Source organism: Anopheles maculipalpis, chromosome 2RL, assembly GCF_943734695.1.
Source record: "Anopheles maculipalpis chromosome 2RL, idAnoMacuDA_375_x, whole genome shotgun sequence".
Classification (NCBI taxonomy): domain Eukaryota; kingdom Metazoa; phylum Arthropoda; class Insecta; order Diptera; family Culicidae; genus Anopheles; species Anopheles maculipalpis.
In genome coordinates, this window is record NC_064871.1 from 96,044,587 (window position 1) to 96,063,725 (window position 19,139).

At 44.0% G+C, this 19,139-nt stretch overlaps 5 protein-coding genes across 6 annotated transcripts in view; 1 reads left to right on the top strand and 4 right to left on the bottom strand.

The window, feature by feature from the left end:
- Nucleotides 1-19,139, top strand: part of LOC126567999 (sodium-dependent nutrient amino acid transporter 1-like) — a 322,406-nt gene that overhangs the window by 98,823 nt on the left and 204,444 nt on the right. The gene's annotated exons all lie outside the window — the stretch shown is intronic.
- LOC126568014 (protein CBFA2T3) overlaps nucleotides 1-19,139 on the bottom strand; it is a 416,394-nt gene that overhangs the window by 76,556 nt on the left and 320,699 nt on the right. The window lies entirely within an intron of this gene.
- Nucleotides 6,517-13,811, bottom strand: LOC126567966 (long-chain fatty acid transport protein 4). Its single transcript, XM_050224352.1, has 10 exons — nucleotides 13,575-13,811; nucleotides 11,672-12,060; nucleotides 9,713-9,814; nucleotides 8,671-8,830; nucleotides 7,921-8,122; nucleotides 7,614-7,806; nucleotides 7,393-7,471; nucleotides 7,060-7,329; nucleotides 6,892-6,982; nucleotides 6,517-6,825 (listed from the first exon to the last, which is right to left on the bottom strand). The coding sequence occupies exons 1-10, from the start codon at nucleotides 13,769-13,771 to the stop codon at nucleotides 6,517-6,519; spliced, it is 1,992 nt and encodes a 663-aa protein (XP_050080309.1). The 5' UTR covers nucleotides 13,772-13,811.
- LOC126568576 (uncharacterized) lies at nucleotides 17,886-18,367 on the bottom strand. The gene has a single exon (XM_050225074.1). It carries the CDS (start codon nucleotides 18,365-18,367, stop codon nucleotides 17,954-17,956), a length of 414 nt encoding a protein of 137 aa, XP_050081031.1. The 3' UTR covers nucleotides 17,886-17,953.
- On the bottom strand, nucleotides 18,338-18,685 carry LOC126568641 (cytochrome c oxidase assembly factor 4 homolog, mitochondrial). Its single transcript, XM_050225154.1, has 2 exons — nucleotides 18,549-18,685; nucleotides 18,338-18,477 (listed from the first exon to the last, which is right to left on the bottom strand). Exons 1-2 carry the CDS (start codon nucleotides 18,621-18,623, stop codon nucleotides 18,364-18,366), a joined length of 189 nt encoding a protein of 62 aa, XP_050081111.1. The 5' UTR covers nucleotides 18,624-18,685; the 3' UTR covers nucleotides 18,338-18,363.

The window sequence follows — 19,139 nt, forward strand, 5'->3', positions numbered from 1 at the left end:
CACCGTAATACTCAAGTACCGAAAGAAATCACCGATTTGAAAAATGACCAACTTGTCACTAACACAAATCTCATCTCGTACACCTCTATCAACTGCAGTTTTGCACGCTTCACTTGCTGTGACTTCCATTCCAGCTACGTTCAGCTCGCACTGCAGTCGAACAGATTTTAACCATCCTCTTGTCTCCCTCCCTCACTCAAACCTTCCCACCGAGGCTGTTCCGACCATCCGGTGTGCGGTGTAAAATATTTATGGAAATCGAAAATCATTAATTACAGCTGTGCCAATTCCAATAACGATGCGCCACATGCTGTTGCTCTTGCTGTCCCCGTGCACCCTGCTGCAGTCTGTTTTACTTCGATGTTTAGTTTTTACGACCTAGATGGAGCTTTGGCAAGATTTTTTTGACTATTGCATGACCCACCCGAAAGTAAAAGAAAAACGCAAACGTACACACAGCATCCAGCGTCAGTTGCGTCCAGCTGACAGAAAGTGTCCTCGGTAGGGAAATATTCGTCCAAAGAAGCTCTTGCTCTTTCGATTACACTGAACCGTCGCGATCAGTGGGCTACTTTTTTGTTTCTAGTGTTCCTACTCAAAGTTACTCACCGTTTGGGGAAGCAATAAAAAAAAAAAACATACATATTCGTCCTCGGAACCTCGGAATTGCTATACGGAACGGTTTGAATGGAGCTTCCCCGTCACCTGTGTGGTGACGCCAATAAGAAAGCGAAACCGGTGTCAGGTGCTACTGACACATGCTTGGGTTTGGGATATAAATGGTGGGGGTTTTTTCTACCTTTTGCTCAGGACAGCTTTTAAATCCTAACCCAAACAAACCGTTGTTGAGCGAAGGGCAACTTAGAGAGCTGACCAAGGGGGAGGGTATTGTAGTTGGTGCATGGATTTGAGTTTTGTTAGAAATTCTAAATTTTCCAAAGTTGTGATTAGTGTGCGAATGTCTAGCACCGGGAAAGTAATTTCTGAGACGAAGGTAAGCGATTTCCACCAATGTTTAACAACTCTCGAACAACGCTCCGATTATTAGCGCAGCCAGACTAGCCCAAAACAAACTCACTCGTGCAGGTGGAAGAGTTCCTGCCAGCTAGCCTTCTTCCTCCGTTCCCGATTCCTGTAGCGAACGGTAGAATTGATGCATGGGGGAGTTGAGAAAACGTGCCCAACTTCTCAAAATGTGTTATCTTATTATTTAGTTCTTCGGTGAGATAAGCGGATGCCAAATGCAGGACTACTGTTCTGCACCGACGGGCTCCGAGAGAGCCTTTCCTCCAGGAAGTCTAGGGCAGTTTTTGGAGGGGAGGACTTCGGGCTCGGCAGGCAGTAGACAGGAAGGCTGGACGGAAACCCATGTTGTCGTTACGTCAGGTTCAGCGATTCAAAGTTTTCACCTTCATCCACGTGGCCTGGCACCGGAACACAACAAGAAGGTACAGCAGCAGCAGCAGCAGCAGCAGTACAAGTACCCGTGGGATCACTCAACACCGACATCTTCCCATCGCTCAGGTAAGTGGGGCAGAATTGGGAAGTGTGAGTGAAAGACAGAGAGGATGGTGAAAATTGAGTTTGTGACTTGAGCCGAGGCATGAAGCGATGGGAAAACGTTCCAAAGAACAACCAAGGCTCTAGCACCGGCACATACCGGGTAGGACTAATCCGACCAACAATGGACTTTTTTCTTCATTCTCTCTTTCTCTCTTTCCGATCGTTTGTTCTTTCTCTCTATTTCAGGAAGATTGCTGCTACTACTGTTTTCGACAGAAGCAAAAATCAAAAATCCTCATCCTGACAGCTGAGTGGTGCTATAGATAGAGCCTAGCGCTTGCAGGAAAGCATTACTGTTCTTGAATTACTTTTATCGTTGGGAAATCTATGCCTTTCATTTTTCTCTTTAGCTTACACTCGTACACGCAATTCTATCAAACTCGTTTAAACTTGTTTCTTTCGATGACATCTGAGGCAAAAAAATGTCAAAGAGCTCAGGACTATAGAATTTTCTTCGACTATGAGAGAAATCTAAAAGTATCAGTAAAACTTTAATAAACTATAAGAAAATTAAAAAAATTAAGAAAACAACAACAAAATTGAAAATTAAAATTAAATTTTCTCTTTTTCCTATTGATTCTTAAACCCATTTTCATTCATGCTACTCGAGCTTCATGCTAGCATCATTTGCGCTACCTTCTGCGTTCCTTGGCCCGTGAATGCCTCGACGCAGTGAGTGATGTTTGCACACACTTTGCCGCATATGCTGCGATTATAAATACAAAACCCAAACACCAGCCGGTACGTACGTTGGAGTGTTGTCGCTTCTGCTGTCATGCTTGTTGTTGCCTGTTGTGACGTACAAGGCAAGCCAGCTTTGGCCCTTGCTGCCGGTAGCTAGATAAACATTCGGCCGAACAATTCACCAATGATTATCGCATCAAACGGCCCGTTCTGCAACTGTGCCGGTGGTAGCAGCAGTGCAATGGCACGGAAGCGCATGGGTTCGAATGGACGTTCGAGACATTGTTTCAAAGCAAACAATAATTGAAATCAACAAATTTTTGCCCTATATGGTGGAGAATAAATTGTGAAACGATTTTGGAAGTGTAACTGAGGTACCAAAAATGAGGAAAATTGCTTGTAATTTTTAAAATTTTAAAGCTTCTGTCAATTCTGCCAATTACCAATCAAACCTCTGATGACTACTGAAAACCCCCAAATCCTCTTCCAGAATTACGTTGAGCCTACATTTATCTGATTCGATTCGAAACCCAAATCACTCCAAACGCTCGTTGAACAAGCTTTACCATCATGTCGAAATTAATTTGTAATAAAACCCGGTTCCGGTATGACTTGGAGCAGCCCGAATCCGGAAGCTTTCAACTCCTCGCCAAACGTAATCACGAACGATGACGAATTTGAGACATAACCCCATCGGTCCTTAAAATATGTTTGCGGAAAATGGTCCTACACCGTCGACCAGCAGGCACACACACACACACACTGCTGCACCCCTCAAACCAGTCCGTTCCGTTCATAATACGGCGTTTCTCGATCTCGATGTGTGGAAGGACCGATGTCCTACATTCAACGCGCCCGAGAGCGCATCACGGGCAGAGATTCAATTCAAACATCTGTCATTTTGATAAAAACATGTGTTTTTGTGTGTACCATCGCTTTACTTATCGCAAACTCAAATCCATTAGTGCACCGAAAACATGGCAAACGGCTTCAGTTCAGGGGGACCGTTTTGAGATGGGGTAATCAGGAGGAGTCCGGGAGTTTGAGAGCTCCACATTGCAACTTTTTCGCTCTTTCATGTTGCAAATGTCTAAATGTGTTCGTGTCGGGTATGGGGGATTGTGTTCCACGTGATTTGTCCAGACGATGGTGGATTGTACGAGGTAAGGGAGCATACGAGCGAGTGTGCGTTGAGTTGGTTTTCGGTTTTCGTATGAAATGTGTCATAAATGCATTTTTACAAAATTTTGACGCTTAGAAGATAGATTTCCAACCCTACCAGCGGGGTAGAGAACGGCCAATTTAGGCTTTGTTTTTAGCAGTTGCACAATGTAACGAATGTGTCATTCGTACACAGTGAACTGAAATGGTGAAATCCATCGATTCGCTGTCAGCGGCTTGTCGTGCTAAGCGCGCGCCTGTCGGAGCAATTTATAATTCATGCACCTGAAGTGTAGATAGGCTGATACGCTACGTAAAATGAACCTTTCAATCCTGGGCTAGTGGAAATTTTGGCAGTTTTTAATAGGCATTTCTTTTCGCTTCGACGAATTGAGTAAATTTTAATAGTTTTAAGGTCTTTTTTGATCTTCTGTAAAATAATTTTGAATCATCGTTAAGAGCGTTTGCTCAACAAACTAATAATTTAACACTATATTGGAAGAAAAAGTGCCAAAATGCAATTGATTTACCATCAAACATTTTTCGGTTTAAAAACCAATTTAAAAGGGTATATATTAAGGCCGCCCTGTGATGGAGGCAATAGCGTCGCTGGTCTTCACGCTGTAGGATGATTATACCTAGTAGACGTATCGAAACCAGTTGGAAGTAGTTGAAAAATTGGAAAGTATTTTTTTTTCTTTTCATTTATATTTATCCAAAATTTTACCATTTTATAGATGTAAAATTAATATTTTGTATCCATGACCAATTAAACACTAATATTTACCTTCCCTTACCCTGAAAAGATTTCAATTTGCATCCCCTCCTTTTACAAAACGCTTCAAACGCGACAGATGGAGACGCCCGGTACCTTTCAGCGTAAACCACCATGCTGCTCCACCACCACGGCCCAACAAAACCGCGCCAATGTAACGCAATGACGGGTAAGTAATGTAAATATTCATCGATAATACAAAGCCACCGTCTGTGCCATTAAACTAACGATCAACACTTTTATCGAAGAGCACCTGGCCCTTACCAACCGACCGATCTACGATCTACTAACAGTCCACAAAACACTACGTAACCGCGCTTAGTACGATAGCGACCATCATCAATCTTAGGGAAATAGTTTTCCCCGAAATACCGCACGCACGCACAAGGTGACATTACCGCCCGCGCCTTACCCATTTTTCCAGTGGTTCGGGGTTTTCCCCTAATCTGTCGATAACATTCTGATTTGTTCAATCATAACCCCCGCGCCGGGGCTTTTAATAGCGCACGTATCGTGAATCATACATTTTGACAGTCCACACCCTCTGTCTTCCTCTCTCTCTCTCTCTCTCTCTCTCTCTCTCTCTCTCTCTCTCTCTCCCTTTCTCTTCCTAACCCATAGTGAGTGATAGTGCAGAAAAGCAATTTAATTCCCGTTAGATGCCCTTTCCACGGTGGTTATTCTATCGTCGCAATCCCACCCACCCAACCGACCCAGCGACTGCGACGGACCGCTCCCCTCACCCCCTGTGAAGGATGGAGGATGGTGCAGTTCGCATCGCTAATTGGTTATGCGACGATAAGTATTTGTTATGACAATAGCAACACCAAATTTGCATAAACACTACCAGGGACACCTCGCAGTGTGTGTGCACTTGTTTGCACGGAAAGCATGCAAGCGGCCTTTTGTGTGTCCGGTCACTTTAGCATATCGTGTATGTGTTCGCGCGCGTGTGTGTGAGTATGCTTTGCAGCGCTATCCCTTCCCAGTTCAAACACAACAGTTCTCCATCCCGAAAACCGTTGCTCCACAATGATTCCTCCAAACAACTAGCTAAGTGTTGTGACACTATGATGAAAACGGATGAGGAGGATGAGGCGCGATGAGGCGTGTGGTACATGCATCGCGACATGCAGCCCACGGCCCACGACGGGGTTGCCAAAGCAAATCGAAAAGTGCTAAATTGAATTTTATGGAAATTAAATCCCCACCGCTTGGGTAACGCATTTTGCTGTTTTTCCATCCATCTATTTGCCACGAAAAACAAACTAGAGTAAAGTGGACAAAATTTGCAGCTTTTTCACCACCGCCTTTTCCTACACGCGGAAAGCGGCGCGGCGAATTTGATATGTCGAAAATAAATTAATACAAACATTAGCGTTTATTTTCTTCTCGCGCGCATATTATACATTTAATTTCTTCTCCTTTCCCGGCACCCGGCATCAAAGGTTTTGTTTTGTTTTTAAAGCATTGACGGGCACACATTGGCAAGGTGTGGTATGGCAATATGGCGAAAATTTGCATGCTGGCCACCGCCAGCAAAAAAACGCACCAACTGATATGCAAACACGCGAAACGGGTTGACGAGTGGCTCGCAAATGAGCCAACTCGATCGCGTGAGGTAGGTAAAATATTGGAAATTTATGCATCCTCTCTATATTTGATAATTTCTGCATGGCTTGTTTGCCTCGTGTTGTTTTTTTCCTTCTGCTTCTCGGTTTTGAGAGATAGCTTTTCTTTTTTTTTATTAATAATTCACACATTGCGCGTTGTGTGACCTTTCCCAACCGCGTGTATGTGTGTGCACAGATTGCAGGTTTTTGTTTCGAACGCATCGGTGCATTAGAATTGGAAGTCAAATAGAAAGCCTAAAAAATATCACTTCACGCATTCATGCTTTAAATTAAATGATAAAAGTGCGACTCTTTTCTCAATATTGACTAACGCAGGTATGTCAGCTTTTGATTACCATAATATAGATTAAAAACATTGCACTCCGGTGTAGTGATATAGAAGCCTAATTTTATTGCTACTGATTAAGATTCCTTAGCAGTCGCTAGATCGAGAGCGCACAAACACAAATGCAAATCATTCTTATCGTACAAAGATCTTTACCTATCCAATCGAGATTGTCTTTCGATACACATTCATACTATTTTCCATTAATAATTTCAGTCAGTTTTTTCTTATCTCGGGGGTGGGGATACCTTTGGGATGATTCTACATGACACAATTAAAACGATACATACGAAATTCTACAATCAAAAATATGTCTACACTCCACCGTCCACCGTTCGTGCAACTACTGATGGTTTAAAGCACAATCTTCACGCTCATAACCTTGCTTTACCACTCTTGATGACTTCGTGATCTTCTGCGGTAAACAATCGATAGGTACCGTTGCTTTGGAGGAAATAAATTGGATCCTTAATTTTGTTCAGATCGTAACCGTCCACCTGCAGGTCTCGCTTCTTTAGCTTGAACGTTGTCGTCATCGGTACCTCGGATAGGACGCGTATGAAGAGAGGTCTTGCGTACGCTGGCAGACTGGCCCGAATTCCGGCCGCTAGCTGTTCCATATCAACCTTATTGTCGGGATCGACGATCGCGGCCATACCGGCTTTACCTTCCGTTTCGGGGATCTATCGAGTGTCGAAGGAGATAAATTAGTTTCTTTTTCTATCGAGCACGAAGAATCCTTTACTTACATCCACACCGTAAACGGCACAATCCTTTAACCCTACGATCGTTGTGATGACACCCTCCACCTCGGATGTAGCTACGTTCTCACCGCGCCATCTAGAACGATTTTTTTTTTTTTTTTACGTGAAATAATATGATTCCCTCTATTGTTTCATGCAATCCATTTTCCATACCTGAATGTATCGCCCGTTCGGTCCTTGAAGTAATAATTTCCGAGCAAATCTTGCACCAAAATGTCACCCGAGTTGAAGAAAATGTCGCCTTTGCGGAAGACGTCGTGCAGAACCTTCTTCTCTGAGGCTGCTTTGTCCGCGTAGCCGACGAACGAGTTCAGTGCCTTTTTAGGGTTGATTTTACCGACAAACACACCCGGCTCGCCCGGTTTGCACTTGATGCAGAAACCATCCGGGCCTCGGATAATCTCACCAGTTTCTTCATCGCACCTATTATCACGAGGATTTATTATTTATTTTCGTTTTTCTTTTTAAATAATGAACAGCTTTTACCTTATCAATGTTACTGGATAGATGGCTTTAGCGAAGTTGGGAACGAAACCTACGGCTCCCATCGTGTTGTCGATGTTCACTTATTATAAAAAAAATTGGAAAACATTCAAATTGCAATTAGTCTTCACACGGGAGGTCCGAAGTTCAAATCCCATTCTCAGACCTTAGAAGGTCGTTAAGTCGACAAGAGAGAGAACTTCATTATTTGCTTAAATACTTACACAAATTTGAGTTGCCTTCGGTTGAGCCATAAAATTCTCCGATCTGCTTAATGTTAAACCGCGACACAAACTGAGGCCATATCTGTGGCCGCAGTCCATTTCCAAACATGAGCCGCACGCTGTGCTGCGTGTCCGTCGGTTTCGCTGGTGTCATCAGTACGAAGCGACATATTTCACCGATATATTGTGCCACCTACACAGCGACACAAACAAACAAAGGGGAAAGTAAAAGCACAGTAAAGAAAAGAAAAACTTTGAAGATACTGAAGCTTTTTCATGCCCACCACAGAAACCACCACCATCTTACCGTGCACTTGTACCGGATACAGTCCGTCCAGAAGTTGGAGGCTGAGAACTTCTTGCGCAGGGCGGCTGTCACACCGCACAGCAGCACGCTGCCGACACCGATCATACCGCCCGCCGAATGGTACAGTGGCAATGAATTATAAATGATGTCGTCATCGCGGAAGCTCAGCATGTAATAGCATCCCAAGGCCATGAACGTGTACCTTGACAGTAAAAAAAAAGGGAAAGCAAGTTTTGTTTTATTTGTTGTACGTTTGCTGTCGGTCTCTCCACAAACACTTTGGCGCTGATAAGGGCAAACAATGAAGGTTGGTAAGAAAAATGACACTACGAACGGGGGGTGTGTTACACCGCAAGAAAAATGGCACAAAAAATGGCGTGGAAATGGAAGAACAATAGATATTAATACAGTCTTTGGAATCGTAGGCAATTTAAAATTGACAATAAAAACAAGTCTTCTACACTATCACTCTACATTATCTACAATATTTAATAGTAAAATAATGATCCCTTAAAAACTTTACAGTTGAAACAACTAATAGAAAATTCAAATTTTAACCAAAAAAAACGCTTTTCATGTATTTGTAAAGAAACATCGAGCAAACTTGACGAAAGCAAAACATACCACAAATGAACTTGTGGTAAATAAATGACTCGCCAGAATACGCAACGAAACCACGTGGACGAAACAGCCACCCCCAAAGGTATGACAGCACCGGGAAAACACCTTTATCCCCCACTCAAAACTCACCTCAGGTTTGTGATGACGGCCGCCTTCGGCATGCCGGTCGTGCCGGACGTATAGATGTAAACCAATTTATCTTTCGGTGATATATCATTCGGGATACCGCTTAAATCTACGTTTGAGCTACTGCTGCCACTATCCACGCTGAGCCTTAAATCTTCGACATCTAAAACAGAAAAATTGTGTGCGCACGTGAGAAGATGATTTATGATTATCAATTATATCGTATCGCATTAAAAGCTCTCGGTGTAGGTGGCTCTCTCTCTTTCACGTTTCTCGGTCACATATGAGACCACCCCGTCCCCACAACACACATCCATATTCGGAAAATCTACCGGAACAATTCACACCTTTCGCACATCACAGCTCGGTGATAAAACTTCGTGCAAACGACGCCACCCAACCAGTCATGGTAGGAAGGGAAGGATCAGACAGAGGCTGCAAAGGTATACATATACCAGCTACAATGGGAAGGATGGAGTTTCCCACGAAACACAACGTTGCGCTCGCCTGAAGAAATGGCGCCCCAGTACGAATGGTGGTAGCACACGAATATACATCATCGCAATCGAGATGTGTGCAATTTATGGGAAAACAGCAGAGGTTTCGGACAGGGATCTTTCTGCTATGTCTGGGACGGTTCGCTTTCCACGCTCGTTCACTTGCTCGTTGCGAACGAGCTAAAGCGAGTTCTCTAGTGGTAAGAGTGACTCGGTAGAATATTCTTAAATGCTGCTACTGGCTGCTGAAACCACATCTTCGAACACTAGCTATGGTAGGTGGATTTGTGCTTGAGAAATCGGTCACGGTACTCTGGCCATGAATGTGAACGATAGTAGAAGCAAAACGATTCGGAACGTTTGGACAATGCTTTAAAAAGGCGTAAGCATCGGATCAGCATCGGGAAAGCGTGGAAAGGAAAATCGAATCGGGTTGCATCGGGTCAGAGGTTTCTAATGCCCACCCTCCCCTCTTAGGGAAGAAGAGAGAAAATACGCTTTTTGCAAAGGAATCCAATACGGGTGCAATTGAATAAAAACTCATTTACCTGGCAATGGGTCACTACTGCTGCTGGTGTCGGCACCGTCGGTGCGGAATAGATGTACCGGTAAGCCTTTTATGCCTTCCTGCTCGTTTATTTCGGCGATCGCTGCAAAAGACAGTAGGAATATTAACGGTTTTTTGTCTATGCCAACGTCGTATTGGTAAGGTGGTAGTGTGTGGTTGGATGAACTTGGAGGGAGAAGAAAAAAAGCAGACGAATTTGCTAACGGAAGAATTATGATTTCTTAATTACTGTGAGGGAAAAGTTTTTGTAAATTTTTAAGTATATTAGCTTTAAAACGTTCTTCTTCGTCATAGCTTAACGACCTTCTAAGGCCATGCCGGCCATCTAATGGCTTTTCATTTAATAAGAAATGCACCGGGCGACCTGGCCGCTAAAATTGTACTAGGCCGTCCACATTGACAAAGGCTTGGTAAGTAGAGATGAAGGGCTGACGTTGACGATCTTTTCTCCAGAAATTCCGCGAAACGGTCTGGCACGGTCTTAGAAAAATATTTTCCACTCAGGGCACGATGGCCTCTATCAATCCTTCAACCACTATTGAAACGAAAAAAAAGAATGCTATCCTTTAGCCCAAACTGAACTATGTACACACTGTCAAGGGATCACCAAGAGGGACTAGCAGAAGCCCGTTGACCATCTCAAAGTCTTTTAGCTGGTATTAATAGTTTTTCTTGGAATTAATCTCAAATAGAGCTCCAATAGCTTCGAGCTTATTTAAGGTTTCAAAACATTTGATATCCATTTTTTCAGCGGTCATAATTGCAATGCCTAATTGCGGCTACGTGGATTGATCTGCAGGAAAATTAATTTGACCGTGCTTTTTGTAGTATTTTTTCTTGAAGAGCCTCCAGAAATTCGCCGTTTGTAATCCATACATTCTCTAATAGCCTCCATCATTTCCTAGCTATTTGGTTAGCCCGAAAGTAAGGGATACACCCTCATGACAGCCTCAGTGGAAAATAAATTCTAACTAAAACAAAACTACAATCAATCAAAACATCTATGCAAATGCATGTTTAGCTTCAAGCGATTTGTACACAAAATGCTGATTAGTAGTTCAATCAAGCCTCGTTCAACCAATTCAATTACCACCCTTTTGCATACTCTGCAACAGCCGCCCATCCGTTTGCTGCTCATTTCCACCAACTTGCATCAGAAAATCGGAAGCCAACCTCTTCACTTTTAATTAAAAAATCCCTCAAAAGCTCAATTTCGATCATGTCTCCTGCATTCGTCATAACAACAAAAAAAACCTACTACTCCATCATGTCCCTCTGGGTGTGGATAATACAAAAAAAAAATGGTGCACATTTGAAACCTATGTCCCGGCTGAAAGGATTCCGGACGAAACTATCTTTTCTGAGTGAAGGAAAATGAAAACACACAAAACTACGCTTAGGTTATCAATCCTCAACAGTGCCTACCCGAATGGTCCACCAAATGCTGACAATGAGCATACGATTGATGACCGCAAAATGGCCCCGATCACTATTGCGTTCGGATTCGGGTAATATTGGCAGGGTTTTGTGAGTACGTGTAGGCTTTTTCTAGGAAGCCTACAGGTACTCGGTATCCTCGGGAAGGGGATCCTGAAGAACCAACAACAACAACAACAAAAAACTTCATCATCCTCGCATCGGACCTAAACAGACATGTTTCATTCCAGGTCTGATTCTAGCAAAGTTTCGGCCATCTTATCTGCTCTTTGTGGGAAAATGTACCGAACGGGAAAGCCTTTGCCGCCTGTGCACCGAAGCGAGATGAATCGGTAAAACCAAGAATTCGTATCCTAGCTTGAAACTCGTCGTACCGGACAACTAAGACAACCAACACACGCATCACCGGTGCTAGCAGCGCACCGGATCCATACAAAAGACAGGCCAACCCAGAGTGGTGGTTGGCCAAGATGATTGATTGACAGTTTCTATTATCACTCACCTCCGGCCAGCTCCGTACTGACGATGATTGCCTTCGAATTAGCCACCGTTATCGAGTGACGCAGCGTTTCCTTCCGCAGGTTCGAATTGATCAGCGCCGTCACGATGCCGACCTTCGACAGACCGAGCCAGATGCACGGATACTCGAGCCGGGTCTCCATCAGCAGCGCTATCGTATCGCCCTTCCGGAAACCCTTCGCGTAAAAGTGGGCCGCAATGCGGTCGGCTAGCTGCTTCACCTGGGCGAACGTCAGCTGCCCATCGTCCATCAGGAACGCTACCTTGTTCGGGTGGCGGGCGACAACGCGCTCGAAGATTTGTACTACCGTCGCACCGGCTCGCTCGTATCGGTAAAGGCTTAGGTTAAGCTTCAGGAAGATAACTGCAGTTCTATTTGACGGAAAAAGGGAAAAAATAAGTAGTTTAGTTAATTAGATCTCTGGATTTTGTTACCGGTGTACTGCAAAGTAATGCGTTTTTGCTGACAACCCGGTTAAGCGCTACTTCAACGCTTTCACAGTTAATCATCACACCATCATTAAAGTCACAATGAAACGACAATTTACGGCGACCTTTTTGCGCTGCACGCGATGCAAATTGTGAGTTGCTAGTAACACGCTCTCAACAATGATGTTTAAATTACTCATAAGCAAACATATTACTAGCAAGATCTCGTCACGATAAATCAATTACAAAATTACGGTTAAAGTTTTTTATGGTTCATTTTTCATCTCATCTACATTACTTGAGTATTTTACTAGTAAAAAAAGTAAGTAGTAGTAATGAAAAATTCACTAATCATTATTTAACTTGAGTCTAATTTATTTGAATCTCAGAGCATAGGATTTTAGATTCCGGAGCACAGTTTACTGACACAGTTTTCAAACCTGGATTGAAAACTCGACAGGTGTAATTAGTAACTTTATAATATTCCTTTTGCGAAGTTCGAAATATTGTGTACAGATTTTAAATTTGATAGTTTGACAATCCACTTTAAATATGAGAACTCCACGTATGCTCCAAATTGCAACCGAATAACTAAAGACGTAGAAATCTAAGGACCAGGTGGTGAAAATATCTTGTGTCCATTGGCAGAATAGCTCTAAAATATCCCAATTCTATTTGAGTACTTCTTTCTAACTGTTAAGTGATTCTGAAAACGTAAAACAAATATTTCAAGTTTACGATCATTCCCAGATCAAACTATTACATGAGACATTTGGAGTATTATCACTTGCTGCCCTGAAAATGATCTTAATTTCCCACTTTCTGATCTGCATCACAATTTATGCACCAAGATAACTGTTGAATTTAAAACCTGATTGAAAGGTATCATGACGCGCGTTACCAACCGTTGGCTGGATGCATGAGATAACCGAACGAACGACCGACCGACTGTAATTTGGCATGATTTAACGAGTGTTACCACTGGTGCCACGGATACTAGGTTTGCGATAGCCCGGAGAAATTGCTCGGCAAAGTATTACGTATACGAACATTTCGCGCTTCCTCGCTTACCCGGGATCCCCGCTTGCCCGGAGGGTCATTAGGAATGGAGCTGCGGTGTGCAATTTCAGAACGGGTGCGAGAATTGAATCAAACATGCGTCCCAAATGTCTCCGCCCCAACTAACGCTTTCCACACTCACACAAACGCACGGATATAGGCGAGCCGGCGCATTAGAACGTGTTATCGCTACTTAGAAACAATCACCAGACCACACCGTTTCAACGGTGACATAAATCATCATCAGCAGCATGCGTGCATGGCAAAGTGCAGCATATCAGTCGAACGCAACAGTAGGAGACCTTCTAGATGCTGATGGACGGGGATGCTCTCTTCTTAATGCTACCGCTACAACGCAAGAGATTTAGTTTCAGAGGCCACACCCCGCCTGTCCTTACCGTAGGTCCCGCGGCAGTGACACGATGCTCGCGTACACGGTCGAGGGCCGATCGCCGGAAATGAGGTAAAAAACGATACCGGTCAGTATCGACTGCGGTATCAATCTTTGTCCGATCACTAATGACGCGGCTACGGCCGCAGCTGTGATGCCGCATAGTGTCAGAAATTTCTGCCTCAAATTCAACGCGACCAGCATCGTGTTGGCGTTGCTTGCGGGTGCTGTTCGGTGGTGTGATTTGTGTGCTCACACGCTTGCAATTGGTGCGTCCTGTTAAACTTGGTCCCAATTGGGTGTTCAATCTCTCTTCCTTCAGGGTTGGGAAAATAACACCAAGTTTCAGTGTTCTATTTGAACGTCCAGCGATTAGACGACAATTTCGATGTCATGGATCTAAAAGAAATAGAACATAAAAAGACAATCATAAAACAAAAAAACACAAACAAGGTAAAACAAAATAAGGTTTCTTAAGAGTTAAGTCAAATTCGTAATAAAAGTTCTATGATGTCTTCTAAAACTTCATTCAAATATGACTCAATTCTAGCTATCTCGCTACATACAGATCATCTTGAACTAAACTCGCGTAATAATGCTCCATCCCCGTACCTCCCTCGGCAGCCCCAAACCCTAAACTCCACGGCTTCTTAGCTCTAATCAAACGTCCTAATCAAAATGCATACACACTTCAAATGGAAAAAGTGGCATCCTCCAGGGGCGTAATCGTGGTAATGATCGAATTCTACGCTACAAAACGTTCATCCATTCATTCGCGTCGATTAACCATTTCTGGCATTGGAGACCTCGTCTGCCCTACACGGCCCTTTCCTCACCCATTAGCTGATATGTAAATAGTAGCATTAGTAGTGGCAGTAATAGTACTAGCTGCGTCAAGTACGCCACGCTCAAGCATGCAGTTTCTTCCGTCGTGAAGACCTCGCACCAGGCTTACCACGCTGTGTGTGCCGGGAATTTAATTAAGCACCCGGTCGCACCGGCACCGGCAGCTTGGTGGAAGGTTAAATGGGGTTTGCAATTGATTATCGCACGGCAAGTTCAGGGCGCTTGTTGAAGACCTCCGGTTGGGGAATGTCACACGTGCCCACACTTTGGAATGGCGTAGGCGCAAACCGAAAGGGAGTTCGTCCATGCGTGTTGTCACCTCATCAGTCCCGCACAAACACGATCGTAACAGCTGATCAAGAGCATCCATCTCGCGTTGGAAGTATTGCGTTGTCGTCGCTGTGGCTGGAAGACGTTCGTCGATCACCCGAACGGGCGCAAAGTCCACCGGACGTGGCTGATTGGCCGTCCGTTGTATGTCGCGAAAGGTTAGAGGGTTCTCCGCCGTCTATGCTACCCGAGTACGGTCAGAGATCCACCACAGGGAGGAGATCATCTCGGTGCGTTACGGTGGACTTTGGTACGGCAGTATCAGCAGGGACCTACATACGGATTCAGCTTCCAGGTCTAAGACGATAAGATGATTATCGCATCAAGAACACGATTGCACTATCACTCGCTTGACAGTGTGCAAATGAACGAAAGATGAGACAGACGGACAGATAAGCTATGATCGGGCATTTGTAAACATTGCGACCGTTAACACACATTTTTCTAAGGCGCCTAAAGATGGTGCCTTAAGATGGTGCGGCCATTGGACCGTAAATCGCCCTCTGAAGTAATGTATCATCTGACCGCTTTGCGCTTGAGCTCTCGAGACGCAGCATCGGATCAGAGCGCTCGGGTTCAATTACAGTTGTGGTTGAATGCTGCCTGGGAGCATTTTTATTCAACTACCTAGTTTCTGCGTTTCAGTTTCTGTCGCCACATATTGCAAACAGTCGGTCACCTTGGCCTAAAACGTGCAGTCACAGCTCCAGTTACGGTATTAAATACGCCTACTCAAGCATCTCCCGACAGTGAACTCAATTAGTAACGCTTTAGCGTTACGAAGTGTATCTGCTGTGCCTTTACTATTATCCAGAATCATGAAATAATGCCATATCAAAGTCAAACTCAATCTCACTCACTCCAGAACCAGAAACACAATCCGTTCCAATCGAATGGAACATCAAGACTAGAGTTTAACCCGTTCGTTCTATTACCTTTTCTGTTCCCTTTTTGGCTTTATCTCATCCGATGACTTGAGTCTTTTGGATCACTCCCAAGTATCGTATCGTAGACCCCCGAATAAAAACGAGCACTTCACAGCTACGAGCCACTTCTACAGTTTAATCTTATCACGGGAACCATATGTCACTCAGATAACCACCGGAGCCGGGGTTTAGAACATTCCGACACGGAACACCGTTCACTTTGTGCTTCGTTCTCGACCAGGCCTACGCTTTCTCACTTCGGGCGCGCGATCGACACAACCGGAGCGGAACACCAAGAATTCGACCGTACCCGTGTGCTGTTGGTACAATGGCACGACCACGCAGCCAGACAAAGATCAACTGTTTGCGACGCGGAAGCGTCCGCCCGAACGAGCTTGTGGATTGGTGTCGCGCGCGCACACATCATCCGCACTATGGGACGGACCGGCTGCGATCGTTGGTTATTCTTTATTTGGATTTTTCCAAGTAAATTAGTAGTCACTCCTCACTACAGGGGAACAGTCTGGAAAGGATTTGAACCTCGGTCGTGCCGTGTGAAGAGTCTTGGTCTTGGCGTGCCATTTCTGACTCTCTTGACTTTGATTACCCGTGAGTTCTTGATCCTACGCCCTTCGTTGTTTCCAAATATCTACAGTTAAATTGTTGGCCTCCAGAAGCCAAAACCAGAGTCAAGAATTTAAATTACTTCCCATCGCTATTGTCCACCTCGGAGTTCTTTTCTGCTCACTGTGGCTCACTCCCCCAGCCCAACGCAACGCATCTACAGATCAGATGAATAGTTCGTTCCCTTTGACTTCATGTCGCTGTTTGAGTGCCGTATAAAAACAGAAGATATCAGTCACATTGGTGGAAGTGAGCTATTGTTTCCTTTCATTCAGAACGTGGCCCTACAGAGCCCACACCAGCTCCCTTCGTCCACAATCGTCACCCTCACGCGCGCACACACACACACCCTTGGTGGGAATATCGGAGAGCGTTGGTGAGGGTTGCGAACTGCGCCGTACCAAACGATATACAATAAGGGTAGTACGCACATGCCTTTGGTCGTACGATGATGCACTTCATCGCTCATATCGACGTTGCCTGCTCATGGTGGTCGTGCATGCATACGTACCAAACATACAATTGTCCCTCATCGGATGTGGATTAACGTTAATTTAACGTTTGTTTTCTCTTTCTCTGATCTTTTTATTTTCTCCTTGATGCGTTCTTTTTTCGCGACGCTTTCCGTCACGGCACGCCTAGTCCCCCACTAGTAAACCTAGGTCATAGAATGTGCCAAAGGAATGGTAAAAGCGAAAGTCATTGCACCGTTCAGCAGTATATGCGTGGAATGTGCATCGAACGCCCTGATCCCTAGCGAAGGACGGTTAATGAAAGTATTTCAAGTGTAAAATTCATTAGACATTTAATTTAGATATGCCTTGATCGATGAAATTGTTTAAATTAAATGCTGATTTTTGTTTACTAAACGGTTTGAAATGATTAAAATGACTCACAACCATTACAGGTAGGTGTTTCTTGCGTGCTGGTTCGTATGTTGTTACATATTGTGAAATAGGGTTCCTCTTTTTGCCTCATATTAAAAATCGTACGCTGTGTGGATGTGGAATTTCAGGAACCACGCCAGACTATTTCATCTAATTTTTATATTAAAATTAAGGGCTAAATTGAAATTTCCACGGTGTTCTGAGTGTAGCTATTATAGTGGATTAACCAATGGGTGGATATGGCGCCCACCAGGAACCTCACCTCCCAGTGGGGGCCTCGCCGGACATGGGAGTTTCACTGGCCAGGGGAGCCTCGCCGACCAAGGCGACTTATCCGGCCAATCTTATGCATAAAACGTCATTAAAACAATATTTGTCATATCTGAAGCACTACACCTATTTTCCTTTTATGCATGAGGGATCATGAACTGAAATTTTTGGCTTACTTCACTAAAATTAGCCATAATTGGATAGTCAATGAACGTGGAGACATTTCAACCCCAAAGAGTGATTTTTAACTATGATCAGATTTATAAAGCTATAATTACTCACCGATGAAAGTGTTATTTACAAGACATACATTGCTTAATTTTTAAAAGTTATAAATCTACGTCTAATAAATTACAATTTCTAATGGGTTAGTCAACGGTTTCGGATGTAAAACAATCAAATTAAGAATTATTTTCTAACAATAAAACAAATCACTAACATTTTGTAACGGTTAATCTACATTATTGAACACATCATTCTCTCACACACTCGCAAACACATATCTACAACAATTTCAAATTTCTTACTAATGAATCTATCGCTTCACTACTGTCCGGTCCCAGCCCCAGTACAGTTTCCGTTCCGCTAGCCACCTGTGTCCGACCGGCATCCCGAACAATCTCGGCAATAATCCCGATTGTTTCGGCACGGCCCGCCAGCGACGTCATCTCCTGCAAACTATCCACCCTAAGCACGATTTTCGGCTGGCCCTGCATTAACCACGCGTCCAGCTTTTTCCTACTGGAGCCTTCTACGGCCAGTGCCCGCATGCAGCAAAGCACGGCCGCATGGGCACACTGGGACGCAATTTTACCCTTCTTTAAACCCAAATCCGACCGTACTACCAGCACCATTTTCATGGCGGAACCACTACCAACTCCACCAGCCGTGGCAAACAGCGTGCGGAGTGCGTTCATTTGTCGCTATACTTTGCCCGCTGCTTCTCGGTATAATCTTGCATGCACAGTTTGAAATCTTTAACTACGTCCTGACAGAGCCGCCAGTCACCGGTTTCGGCAATGCACTCCTGAAGAACATAATGCACATAATGATGTCTAGTTTGCTAGATACAGATACGTGATGGGGAGCGGCACATACCTGCACTTTGTGATGTAGATTTAGACAACCGGTACGCTTCAACATTTGCTCCACTGGATCCACTTCATCGGACATGATCAATTTGGTGTACTTATGGTGAAATAATGGTACCGGAGAGTTTGATGCCGCTTTTGGGAAGAGCCACACGCGCGCGGACCGAGCAAACGTTGTTTGTGGCTGGATTATGTAAACAAAGCAACAGCTGTCATCACTGTTTGGCTGAAAAGGCCTTTCCCAAGTATGCTGCTTAGTTGTTCCGAATTTAAGGTATTTTAAAAGCACGATTTATCCCTTATTAATTGTTTTAAATATAAAACATTACATCAAATAATGTCAGTGTCAATAATTTAAGTGATTTCGGGTTAAAACTAATAAAATACCGGTAATTTAACAATCTTTTTAATGACGCGGCGGCTAATCCAACTCGAAGCTCTCAATCTGATATCATATACACACTCCCCAACTGTCATCCGGCGTCGAATGTTGTTTAATTTCTTTTCTAATATCAGTTCGCGTTTTTGGTTAGTTGGTGCATGGAACGGTCGCAAATTCTGTGTGAATTCCAGTTTTCGGATGCAAAGATTTGCTTCC